This window comes from Hemibagrus wyckioides, linkage group LG28 (assembly GCF_019097595.1).
Source record: "Hemibagrus wyckioides isolate EC202008001 linkage group LG28, SWU_Hwy_1.0, whole genome shotgun sequence".
NCBI classification, from domain to species: Eukaryota; Metazoa; Chordata; class Actinopteri; order Siluriformes; family Bagridae; genus Hemibagrus; species Hemibagrus wyckioides.
Genome location: NC_080737.1, coordinates 15,537,024 through 15,549,440, shown reverse-complemented (window position 1 = coordinate 15,549,440; position 12,417 = coordinate 15,537,024). Strand labels below are relative to the sequence as shown.

General features: G+C 41.0%; 1 protein-coding gene across 4 annotated transcripts in view; it reads left to right on the top strand.

Annotated features, from left to right (window-relative positions):
* Positions 1 to 12,417, top strand: part of LOC131348434 (mediator of RNA polymerase II transcription subunit 13-like) — a 90,751-nt gene that overhangs the window by 12,661 nt on the left and 65,673 nt on the right. For all 4 annotated transcript variants that reach the window (XM_058383373.1, XM_058383371.1, XM_058383370.1 and 1 more), the window contains exon 2: positions 5,005 to 5,242. In XM_058383373.1, the coding sequence (XP_058239356.1) occupies positions 5,005 to 5,242 (238 nt within the window). The remainder of the gene's footprint in view (positions 1 to 5,004; positions 5,243 to 12,417) is intronic.

Genomic DNA, 12,417 nt, shown 5'->3' with positions numbered 1-12,417 from the left:
GGAGCTAGCTGTGCATCTAAAAGGTAAAAGGTTGCCTTTAGGGCTATACGTGTTCACTAAAAAGTGACCGTTAGGACGCTATTACAAAGTGAGCTGTAGGTCTGTCGGCTGCTGTAGACAGCTTATACAGGCTTTTACAGCTAATGTCTGCTTAAGACAGTTACCTTTAGGGCTGTGTAACTCAGGAAAGAGATGCCATTCGGGCTATGTATTTCTGTTAAAGATTTAGGGCTTTATGCCTCTAGGTAAAAGGCGCCTTAAGGGCTGTCTAAAATTGTACCTATTGGGCTGTACAGGATTAATACAGAATGGATTTTGGGTGCTCTATTTCAAAACAGATGCCTTTAGGACTATCAGCTGCAGAGAGGAGGGACCTTTAGGGCTGTGCATCTCTAGTCAAAAAGGGGCCTTTAGGGCTGTACATCTCTACTAAAATAGGGCAAGAATGGATGTACAGTTGTACAAGAATGGCCTTTAGGACCCTGATGCTCTATTACAAAGTGGCCTTTTGGGCTGTTGACTGCCATAGTAAAGGATCTTTAGGGTTTCTTGCTGCTGTACAGAGGCACCTTTAGGGCTGTGAAGAGAGACTTTTTGGGCTGTATACATCTTGTGAAGAGAGACCTCTAGGGCTGCGTGCATCTTGTGAAAACCTTTAGGGCTGTATAGATCTTGCTAAGATGGACCTTTAAGGCTCTATAGATCTAGTGAAGAGAGGGCTGTGTGCATCTTATGAAGAGGGACCTTTAGGGCTGTATACGTCTGATGAAGTGAGCGCTTTAGGGCTGTATAGATCTAGTGAAGCGGGACAATTAGGGCTGTGTACATCTAGTGAAGAGAGACCTTTAGGGCTGTATAGATCTAGTGAAGAGATACCTTCAGGGTTGTATAGATCTAGTGAAGTGGGACAATTAGGGCTGTGTACAGCTAGTGAAGAGAGACCTTTAGGGCTGTATACATCTGTTGAAGAGGGACCTTAAGAGTTGTGTAACTTTAGTAAAAAGGGAATTTATGACTCTGTAACTCTATTACAAATGCCTCTATGTTGCTGGTTGTAGTAATGAGGGATTGTACACTTCTAGCAAAGAGGGACCTTTACGGATGTGCACATCTAGTAAGAAGAGGCCTATATGACCGGACACCCTTTAATACAAAGTTATGTAACCCTTTAGGGCTGTGCAGCTCTATTATAAAGGCCTCCATGTCTGTCCATCTTTAAGGCTGTGCACCTTTAGGATGTTTCGGGATGTAAACAAAGAGGGATATAGCAAAGAGAGAACTATAGAGTTGTGCAGCTTTACAGCTGAGTGGCCTTTAAGGCTCGGCAGCTCTGTTACAAAGGTCTCAAGAGCTAGCGGCTGCTGTGCCAAATTCAGGCTCTGCTGTCTCATTTTTTATATTGACCTTGGAAAAGTATGAAAGATAATGTTGAAACAGCCTGTAGTGTGTCATTACTGAGCCTGTTCAGAATACAAGGATCTCTGTGTACAACAGCGACATGTACAACTAGCCTTATCCTCCCAGAATCAACAGCTACAGAGATGGGGGGGGCATGTTGATGGAAAGCACAAGAGCCGAGAAGGGAGACTCAGTGCAGCTTTCTTTCGCAGAGATAAGCCGATGATTTCTTTATAGGGAAGCTTTGACAGGCATGTAGACACTGTACATCAGAATTATGACACAAAGCTTAATCTGCCCTTACTGGAAAACGCAAACTGTTTAAAGTTGAAAGAAACGACCCTGGAATATGAATCAGGGTGTATTTACAGCAACAAGGAACAAAATTTCTGATACATATCTTGAACAATATCGCCTTCTTAAATAAAAGATAAATAACTTTTTTTATGCCAGTTGATAAAAAACACGAGTTACCTGTAATAATATAACATAATATACAATACTGTGGAGTGTCTCATAGGTCATATTTATATTCTCTGATATTATTATATCCTGTGAGCTTAAACTATTGTACCGATAAGCACTAAAACACGACAGGGAACGCCGTTACAGGTAGACAACTCCAAATATTTATTATAAACCTCGTCAAAATTACAGCCAGCACTATTGTCAGAGCTGCTGTTAGAGAAAACGTCCTCTGATCAATCAGATTTGGGATTTCAACAGCACCGTAGTGTGAATTATATGTCTGGGACTTAAAAAAATAACCCTGGGCAGAGATCGAGTTTGACACAATAATAGGCAATAAAATAAAAGGCAAGTGGAGTTATGAATGGAGGTTTTAGGGACAAAGATTTACCCCAAAGCAAGAATGAGAGTTGATCTCTTGGGACATGTTGAACTCTTGGTCCAGACTTGCGTTCGTCACTTCTTACTGAAACAACAGGATATCATACTTGATGACATTTCACGGCAAAAGCTGTCGTGTTGTGTCACAGGTTGATATCTGATGTTAGTTTTTCTTGGTTTTGAAAGTCTGCTCTGCGTTATCAGCTCCGTGACGTTCCCTACGGCCTCGTTCTCAACCTCGGGGCTGTTCCTGGGTGCCGACACGCCGGTGTTTACATCTCCGCCATGCTCTCTCTGTGATTAAAGCTAGGATCTGTGTGTATGTGTATATATATTTGACAGTCTTGCTTTTTCTCTCTCTCTTATTTTCTTTCCCTCTTGCACACACACACAAACAGGGAAACTAAGCAGCTGTAACATGTTACATCTCAGGCCTGGAGTTCTCACATACATGTTGGCAGATCCTGATATGAAAGGCTTTGAGTGTGCCTAGTATATATATATATATATGCACACACACACGTTCGCAAACCTTTAAAATAAATTTCACAGCACCCTCTGTAACACGTGTGGCCGGGTTGCGATCCAGCAGCAGCAGCAGCAGCGCTCATGTAGCTTGAATGAAGTTTGGGGTTTAAAGGCCAGCGTGGCGGGATTCCAGGACGCCGCTGCCAAGAAGTGTTGTGTTTCCTTTACTTTTCGACTTCCTCGTTTTGAATGCTTTATTTGTTGGACTGACCAGGGTGAATAGCATTGTGCTAGGTTCACTCTTATTAATTTAAAATAAACCTTTTTTTGAATCAACTGTACTCTTAGCTCACCGAAATTACATTATTTTATCGCTCTTATCTGTATATTTGTAGAGAAAAATTTTCTTTTTGTGTAGCTGAATCTCAAACGGTGGTCTGTTGACAATATGGATTGTCTATAGCTCAATTACAACCCGTGTATTTAGCATATCTAGCGAACAGGGAAGGCCACTTTGAATAAACGAACATGAAACTTCATTGTAAAATCATAACCATGCCTCCTTTTGATTGGTTTTTCTTTTCATTAATATCAGAACGTATACATATCCTAACATATACAATTTCAATTCCTTTCCCAAGGAATCATCCAGGCGTATTCTGTGGAGCCGTGAGCTGCTGGCGTTAGCCGTGTCACGCTGTATTTCGCAAGTGCTGCTAAAAAACTCGTTCACAGACAAAAAGTCGAACCTTCCGGATGAAGTCTGTGTTTATTTACACTGAGGGATTTTAATCATTGCTACTGCTGGGTTTAAATCCTGTGTAACGACTAGCGTGTTACTTGATCCCGCTAGGTCTTACTCAGATGATAATACGGATGCTTTTATTAGTGATTTATGCCAATGATGTTAAAAGGGAGGCTAAAAAACAATGTCCCTATTCAGTAAGATAGCTGACTCGATCAGGATTGTGCTTTGGGGTCTAGCATGAGGTCTAATTCTAATCACATCATAGACAGACATTCAGAAAGAGTCTTATTTAATGAAGTAATAGTATGATTTCTTCTTCCTGTCCTCTATTTAGCTCTCTTCCGTATCTACAACCCCAAATCTGTGTCCTTGTCTCAGAAACGACGACGTTTTGCCTTTTTTATTTTTTTTTCTCCTGTTTTCCACAAAACACAGCGATATCTCTATTTGAACATCGTCTGCGTGCTGCTCTTTTGACTGCTCATCAATAGGCCGAGTGTCAGCCCGTGTTTGACAGAGCCCGGCTGCGGCATGGGACTACCATACGGCTTTCCATCAAGCCGTGCGAAGGAGACGTCAAATAGCGAGTGATTCACTCTGACAGGATTTCGCTCATTCTCTCTCCCACCCCTGTCTCCGTCTTCTCCTCCTCTCACTTCTCACTACTTATTCCTCACTCCTTAAAACTGTCTGTTCCAGATTTCAACTCTTTCAGCCTTTGCTTTTCCTTCTTCCTGTTCCTGTTCCTAACACTACTGTTTCATCGAAGAAAACTATTGTTTCCACCGCATATGCAAATCTTTATAGCATTTATACAGCAACAGTAATTTTTAGGAAATGACTACCCAGGAAAACGAGGGTCATAAACACACCATTAATAGATACTTGTGAATTATCTGGAGAATCTTTGCCAAGGAGCTCTTCACTGCATCTCTTGTCTGCCGCTGCAAATTTCAGTAACAGAGAGTGTTGTTTAATAGTCATTAACACCAGCTTAACACAAAAGTAGCCAAAAACAAAAATTAAACTTAAAGATATTACTGGTATTTAAAGCAAATGATGTCTCGAGTAAAGCTTAAAGTAGTCATCCGTAAACTGCTGGAGTAACAGAAAGGAAGTGTCTTACTCATAATATGACTGTAGGATAGGTCACATGGGGAAAAAGCAGTTACCGTTATATTAATCTGTAATACTTTGAATTTTTTTGTGCGGTTTAGACGTTAGCAATAGATGAAAATATTGGAAAAGTAAAATGACTTAATTATAAATTTCAGATTTGGTTTTATTGATACAGCTTTTAATTTAGACACCATTTTTTTCTTCTATCATCTTATCTCGTTTCTATTTACATCCTAAAACCAACTAATGCCAAAATGGCATCTTATTCATGACAAGGCATTGGAAACGTTTACACTAGTGCAGTAAGAAAACAAAACAACAAGCTGTAAAAAATGATGGCTACAAAATGTATGCTTCTACATGGTGCTGTAATGTGAAACTTCTACATGTATTTGAAGCTTCTTTCTCTTGGTTTCTGGTAGGCGGAGTTGACGGGCATCAAATGGCGCTGCTACAACTTCCGCGGCGGCGGCGAATACGGACCCGTGATCTCAGCTCCGGCACAGGACGACCCAGTGCTGTGCAGCTTTACACGCTGCGTACAGGCCAACCTGCTGTGTGTTTGGCGACGCAAACTCAAACCGGACGCCAAGGAGCTCTGGATCTTCTGGTGGGGCGACGAACCCAACTTGAGTGACATCATACACCATGAGCTCGAAGGTGAGGCTGCGGAAGGAATAGTGCACTAGATTCTGTGTGTGTGTGTGTGGTGAGTTTGTATGCTCTGGCTCTTCATTACTTGACAACGGTCTTTATAGTTTTCACAGTGTTTGTGTTAAGGACAGAGGTTTTCAAGAACACACTAACTGCTGACGCACACTACTTTCTGCCTCGTCTCATCAGAGCCCCTAAACGGATGTTGCAGGAGTGGCCTAATTTCTATTATTACACATATTATGGCTAGGATGATGCTAATAATGCATGCGGCTTTTACGACGGGCCCGTATAACCTTCGAAATGGACTCTTGAGATAAAAGTAGAGCCGTATCATTTTCCAGATGCTCTTCCCCAGGATTTGCAGGACCATAGGGAGACACACAGATGCTAGAGAGAGAGAGAGAGAGACTAAAAGAGAGAGAGAGAGAGAGACTTTGATTTTGCATGGGTGTGCGACTCCCTGAGTGTTTCATTGAAAGTAGGATCAGCTGAATCTACACTATTTATAGAGCCATTTGCATTATCTCATGGCTCACTGGGGATCTCACAACTATTGACCAAGGCAATGGATTTTGGAGTGGGGAAGGGTGGAAGCAACAGAATTATTAGATTTTTAGATTAGAAATTATTAGATTAGAATTTTTTTCACAAATTATTTTCCGTATAATTGTTAAAAATGCCCGTTTGCATATGTTACGTGTTACCCAAGCCAGCATCCACTCTCTACCAGGTGATCAGCACTTCCTACCTTCCTGCATTCAAAATTCCCTGAGATGATCCTTCATCTCAAGTAGTAGGAACCAAGGTTTTGAACAGGAGCATAAGATCTCGATCTGTCTCGAGGTTGTAGGTCACCTCATTGATTTGTTGAAGGATCTTCAGTGGTTTGATGCAATGGTGCAGTAGTTTCCTGTATCCTTGACAAGGTCCTCGGTTGAAAGCTATACATCTGAATTGTCCTTCTAAATCTAGACATGGTGATGGAATGGTTGCTGGTGATCATTCATTTAAAGAACTAGGAACCAAGGTTTTCAACAGGGAATGAAACGTGAGGGATGAGCGATACTTTCTCGGCAGTTAAAGATAACAGGTTACCTTGGTGATGCTTTAAGAGTCTGCAAAGGGGTATTTCTGGTAGGGGAAGTGCATATAGCTTGGCTTTACTAAATACTTGGAGGAACACTATATGGCTAAATATATGTGGACACCTGACTAATCACACCCATATGTGCTTGTTGATCATCCTTTTCCAGATTTACATTTGGCAGGCAGCCTTATCCAGAGCGACTTACATTTTTGTCTCATTTTATACAACTGAGGGTTAAGGGCTTTGCTCAGGGGCCCAGCAGTGGCAGCTTGGTGGAACTGGGATTCAAACTTACAACCATCCAATCAGTAGTGCAATGACCTAACCTCAAAACTAGCAGATCCCTACCACAGATTTAGTCCCAACTCTGCTGTTATAACAAGCTTCACTCTTCTGAGAAGGTTTTCCACTAGATTTTTGAGAGGTGTCCACATATTTCTGCCTATAAAGTGTTGTTGTTTCCAGTTGTTTAGAAAAAGAAGAAGAAGAACTGAGGGCCTTCATTATTGCTTCATTACAGCACAGTGGATTTCTTTTCTTCACGTATCCCAGCTGAGGAAGTTGGGGTCAGAGCACAGGGTCAGCTATGATACCGTGCCCCTGGAGCAGTAAGGGTTAAGGTCATTGCTCCAACAGTGGAGCTTGGTGGTGCTGGGGCTTTAACCTTCATCCTCTGATCAACAACCCAAAGCCTTAACCACTCAAACCACCACTGCCCCTGTGTTTAATATCAGTGGTTGTGTCAAAGTAGCGATTCATACAGTGTTTCAAGTTCCTTGAGCTCCTCTGTGATTTAGCCAACAAGTCATTTTGTGGCCAGTGGAACTTTAGTGAAACAACTGGGTACTTGGGTGAAGCTGGAACCACAAATGTGATGTTCTTCTGACATAGGACACTGTCTCCAGACTCAACAAGACCCCTGCTGGTCTGAGCATTCAAGGGTTGAAGAGCCATAGGCAATGTGTGGGATTGGAGCTCTTGAGGCAGACTTTTGACTCTTGTCCAGACGAGTCCTTTGAAAACATACCAGTTACCTTTTTTGGCATTTGGCGGACACCCTTATCCAGAGCAATTTACATTTTATCTTATTTTATACAACTGAGCAATTGAGGGCCTTGCTTAAGATAGAGCACTGGCAGCTTGGTGGACCTGGGATTTGGACTCATAACCTAGTCCAACACTTTAACCACTAATCTACCAAAACAAGTGTCCGGGCAATATAACAGCACTTTAAATCTAAAATGTTTATAGAAGAGAGGATATTTGGTGACTCACCGGATTACCATGAGGCTCATCTATCATTCACTTTCCCCTTAGCAGAGTGTCTAACGTTTGTGGGCGTGTTGGAAATTGTGCAGTGAGGTGGGTGGCTTCTGCACAGTAGAAAAACACACCCCTCTCTCTACACAGTAGACTTTCAGCCACGGCAGGTTGAGCACGGGTTCTGCTTCTGTTCCTGGCGAGGTAGGACGGAGAAGGGGCGTGCTCGTCTTCTCTCTTTCTCGAGAGAGTAAATGGCTAGGTCAGTGAGAGAATCCAGTGTCTGAGTCCTTGGCAGGAAGCAGCAGTAAAGTCTGGCTCTTTCTACCTGCTGCCTGCTGCAAGTATTCAGAATTCTGGAGCTCATTCAGCTCGAGTCGAATCGAGTCAAATCGCTAGTCGATCAATGAGCGATTCAAGTGCATCTCAAGCCTTTCGAGTCCTCATCTCTGGTTCAGAGCGGTCTACATTTCATTCCCAGAGAGAAAATTGCTTGGATATATTTATGTTTATCGCAGTTTACAGACATGCATGCAACACACAGCTGTGTCGCTCAGCTGTATTGAGTAAATGACAGGACAAGGTTAAGTCCAATAATCTTTACAGTACACCCCCTTTTCCTGTCTCTCCGTGCCAGATTCATCGATTGTTGACAGTGGCAGAATAAAAGGCAGATAATGTCTCTCTGTAATAATCCCATTGGAGCGAAAGATGATGTGAAGCCTTAAGTCATGCCTTTCAGCCTTTGTGTGTGTGTGTGTGTGTGCCGTCACTTATTAGCCCGGGCTGCCGTCGTGCCAGGCTTGTCTCGCTTGTCAAAATATTTCAGGAGATGTGGGTATTAGATTCATAATGTAATGTAAGAGTAATAATCCTACAGTAGAGTTTCAACACGACTTTGTCCAACTTTGTCCGACTTTGTCCAACCTTGATCTTACAGAAAATCTCTATAAAGATAAACTAGCGAGGGTCGGCTTTCTTCAACTATATAAAAAAATAAGTCGTCAGAAAAAGTACAAACTCTACCTAACTCTGCTTAATAAGCTCATACTTCTTGAATTTCTGAACCTACAGGTTATATGACTAATTACATAATTTAATGACATGAATAGGGTTTCATTAGTCACGCTAGCATTTGATAGCAAAGATTTTTTTTTTTAAAAATGCGGTAATTTTCAAGGCGAAACTTTGATAAACCTGACATCATCCACCAATACCATTCACTTTGTCTCATACTGTTTGTAGTTGGTCGGTTAGTTAGCTAGGTTAGTAAGCTAGGTACTAGCCAACTACTGTGCAGCTAGCACCTAGCTTAAGAAATTGTGATTCTTATAATGGAGCAACTTTTAGCTAGCTATTTTAACTGTATGTAACTGTATAAATGACATTGAAACGTGTAAAAGAAAAGTTCATGTTCATGAGAGTAAAAGTTGTTTTTATTTTTTAGCACAGAATCATAAGCTGCAGGTGAACGAGGACTTTCTTAGTTCATTGCTAATTTTCCGTACTGTAACAAAAACCTTCTACAGTGAATGTAGCTTCACTTACACTAGGTACTAGGTATTACACTGTTGCATAATCTCTCTCTCTTTCTCTCTCTCTCTCTAATCTCATTTAAAAGAGAAGTGCTACTTTTGGTATAAGCAGCCATTTTGATATGACATATGCTGAGGGCACCGAGTAGGATTTTTTTTCTTTAAATCAGAGTTACACATTTTCGTCGAACACAGCATAAGTCTATCGGAAAAAAAACCACCCATTGAATGTCAGCGTCTACCCTTGTTTTCCCACACTCTTCTCTTCTCTGTCACGTGACCTTTGTTGAAGGGGTCAGCGGAAGGGCAGGACTATGAATGGAGCCCTGAGCATCACCTAATGGGGGGCTTGCACCCTGAGCTGACCCTCTACAGACTAGCGCTTATCCAGCTATTGAGAGGCTTAAGGAGTGGAGTCCTGGCTTGGCAGGCAGAACCGTGTGTGTGTGTGTGTGTGTGTGTGTTAGAGAGTGAGTGAGTGATAGTCTACAGTCAAAAAGCTCAGAGATAAGACACTGCGCATTAGACAGGTTGGTGAGGCCAGGCCTCGGAGCGAATTTGCCAGGTTGATACGTCGCTTTTATTTGTGCCTAGAAAACTCATATAGTGCTTTCGATGATGATTATGATGATGATGATGATGATGATGGCTGGGTGTACAGTGATTCCAATAGGCATTACATTATTACAATAATTACATTATCACCAATTAGATCATTTAATGATTCATCGTATTGGCCACTGATGGCGGGTCCAGACTTACATTCCTCACTCTTGTTACATTCGTTTTTGCTGTAATTTTCATTGTAGCCCCTGAATAATTCATAGTTCTTACTGAATAATGCGCTTTCTGATTAATAACTGAATAAGCCCTAAGTGGTTGAATGGATTGCTACATACAGTAGCAAGTCGCCATTTTAGTAATAATGTTGTTATTAATGTTTAATTATTATTAAAACATTATTTATACCACAGCTGTTGAATACCGTGGGCGAATTCTGAAATCTGATTGGTCGATGAAATCTGCTAGCGCTTCCAGCTGCATATTAGAGGTTTATATTATGTTTACATTCTAATTCAAAGAAAGTTACATTTATTTATTTATTTTGGAAGGAGCCTCCGGTTTCGGTGCTTTATATCAGCCGAGGTGAAGTCTTTATGACAGAGAGTATCGCGTCTATAATAGCGTTAATACTATTTTGTGACTGACAAAGAACACACTGATCTGATCTACAGTATGCTAATGAATCGTACCTCCGTATTTTGTCCACTTCTTGAGGTTGTCTTTATAGCAGAACCACAACTAGCTCTTATCTTTTTTTATTAGCATGAGATTTACTTAGTCATGTGATATATTTAAATAAGCTTTAAACACTAAACAGTTTCCCATGGCAGGAGATACTGAAAATTACCATTGTCTGAAACACCCAAACCACCACCCCGTCTTCTGTCTAGCACCCGAAGCCACAGAGACATCTTCCCTCGTTCTGATGTCTACAATGAACCGAAGCTCTTGAGATGCATCTGCAGGATGTTTTATTTTTTTATTTTTTTGCACCGCAGGTGTACAATCTGTGTTCCTATTAAAGTGTCCGGAGAGTGTATATTAATTTATCTCAAGTCATCTCTCCACCCCTACTCCAAACACATGCTAATCATGGTGATAAACAGATCATTGTAGCCGAGCGTGGCACTAATGGAACGGAGGGTGAAAGTGTTTACGTCGAAGGTGCGAAGTGTTATTCGACTCGGTAATCATATGACAAGTGTGAGACATGCTTCTGCAATCAGAAGTGCTCAAGGTTGCTGGTGACGCACCAGGAAGCCAGGACGTGGCCCCCAAGTGTGTGTTAAGTGGAGTTTTGTGACTCACTTGCTGCTCCGAATGCAAATGGTGAAGCAATATTGTAACAGCGCGCTGGTTTTTATTAGTCTCGCCTGAGCAGACGTTTTGCGAGCTGAGACGTCTGTCAGCGTTCGCTCGTTTTTCTCCTGCCCTAGTTGGAGCAAAATTTCTTCGAATAGCACACAGTTCATGAATATCAGAGCAAAATAACATAATAAAGAAACCCCCCAAAAACATCACGAATAAGGGACCTGGGTCAAGTGTGCATTTAGACACTACTGTCGAGCGATCATCCTGCTCATAAAGTCTTCCTCCACGTAAATGACTTTTTCATATACGACCTTGGTTTGAGAAGAGGAGGCAATATAGTAACCATGTAAAACTATATTACTTCCTCATGACAGCCAGTCAATTTCCTGCCCCCTTCAGTATATTTGTACCCGAGGTCAATGAGGCAAGCAGAGGATGAAATCATGTTGCTCCAGAATTTATGGAAATCGTTCGGAGTCTTCCGGCGCTTTAGAGTCGTATTTGATCCCGGCGAAATTCTTTTGGAGGAACCGTCTTGATTTTGGGTCACTGCCGGTGTGCTGTGGATTGGAGTGAAAAACCCAGGGACGTAATGGAGATACCATCACCGCAGGCTTCTTAGTTGTCTTTCGAACCTAATGAGGGAAAAATATTTTGATTTAAAGTCTGTTAGTCTGTTATTCTTCTAAATAAAATATACTTTAGATGAAAGGAACTGACTATTTTTTCACTTAATGAGCTTCTTGAACATAACCTTTATTTATGGCGATAAATAAATAATAATAATAATAATAATAATAATAATAATAATAATACAAGGTCATCTGAAAGAAATGTTCAGGAAAACTGCTGCTTCATTATAATAATTAGAGACACAATAGCTTGAAACCTTGATAGCTTGAAACGATATTTTGATTAGCATTTTTTCTTTATAGAAGAACGTCACGCCGTACAGTTTATCCATTTAGGGTTACGTCCAACGTTGTGGAACATCATCAATACGTGATTATCACGTCACATACGTTATAACAGTTGTAAACAAACTATTCCTTGTCTCAAAGCAAAAAATAAATAAATTAAATAAAACTTGTTACAAAAACACTTCACTCTATCCACGACAACAAAATATATTACAATCCATTAATGAGGAAGCTTCGCCACGCAGGTCCCTGAGGTTTAGCTTTTATTTAGAAACGTGAGTGAATGTAATTGTAGATGTTAATCTGTGAGAGCTGCTGTTAGAGAAAATCAACAAACAACCTTTTATCCAATCAGGATCAAGAATTTTCATGATATATATTACAACTCCGATCATAGAGTCTGATATAAGATATGGGAGGATTTGAAATGTATTTGGCAACCCCGACACATGTTACTGTTTTGGTTTTACTGCTATTTATAAATATTCAAGCCGTATTTTA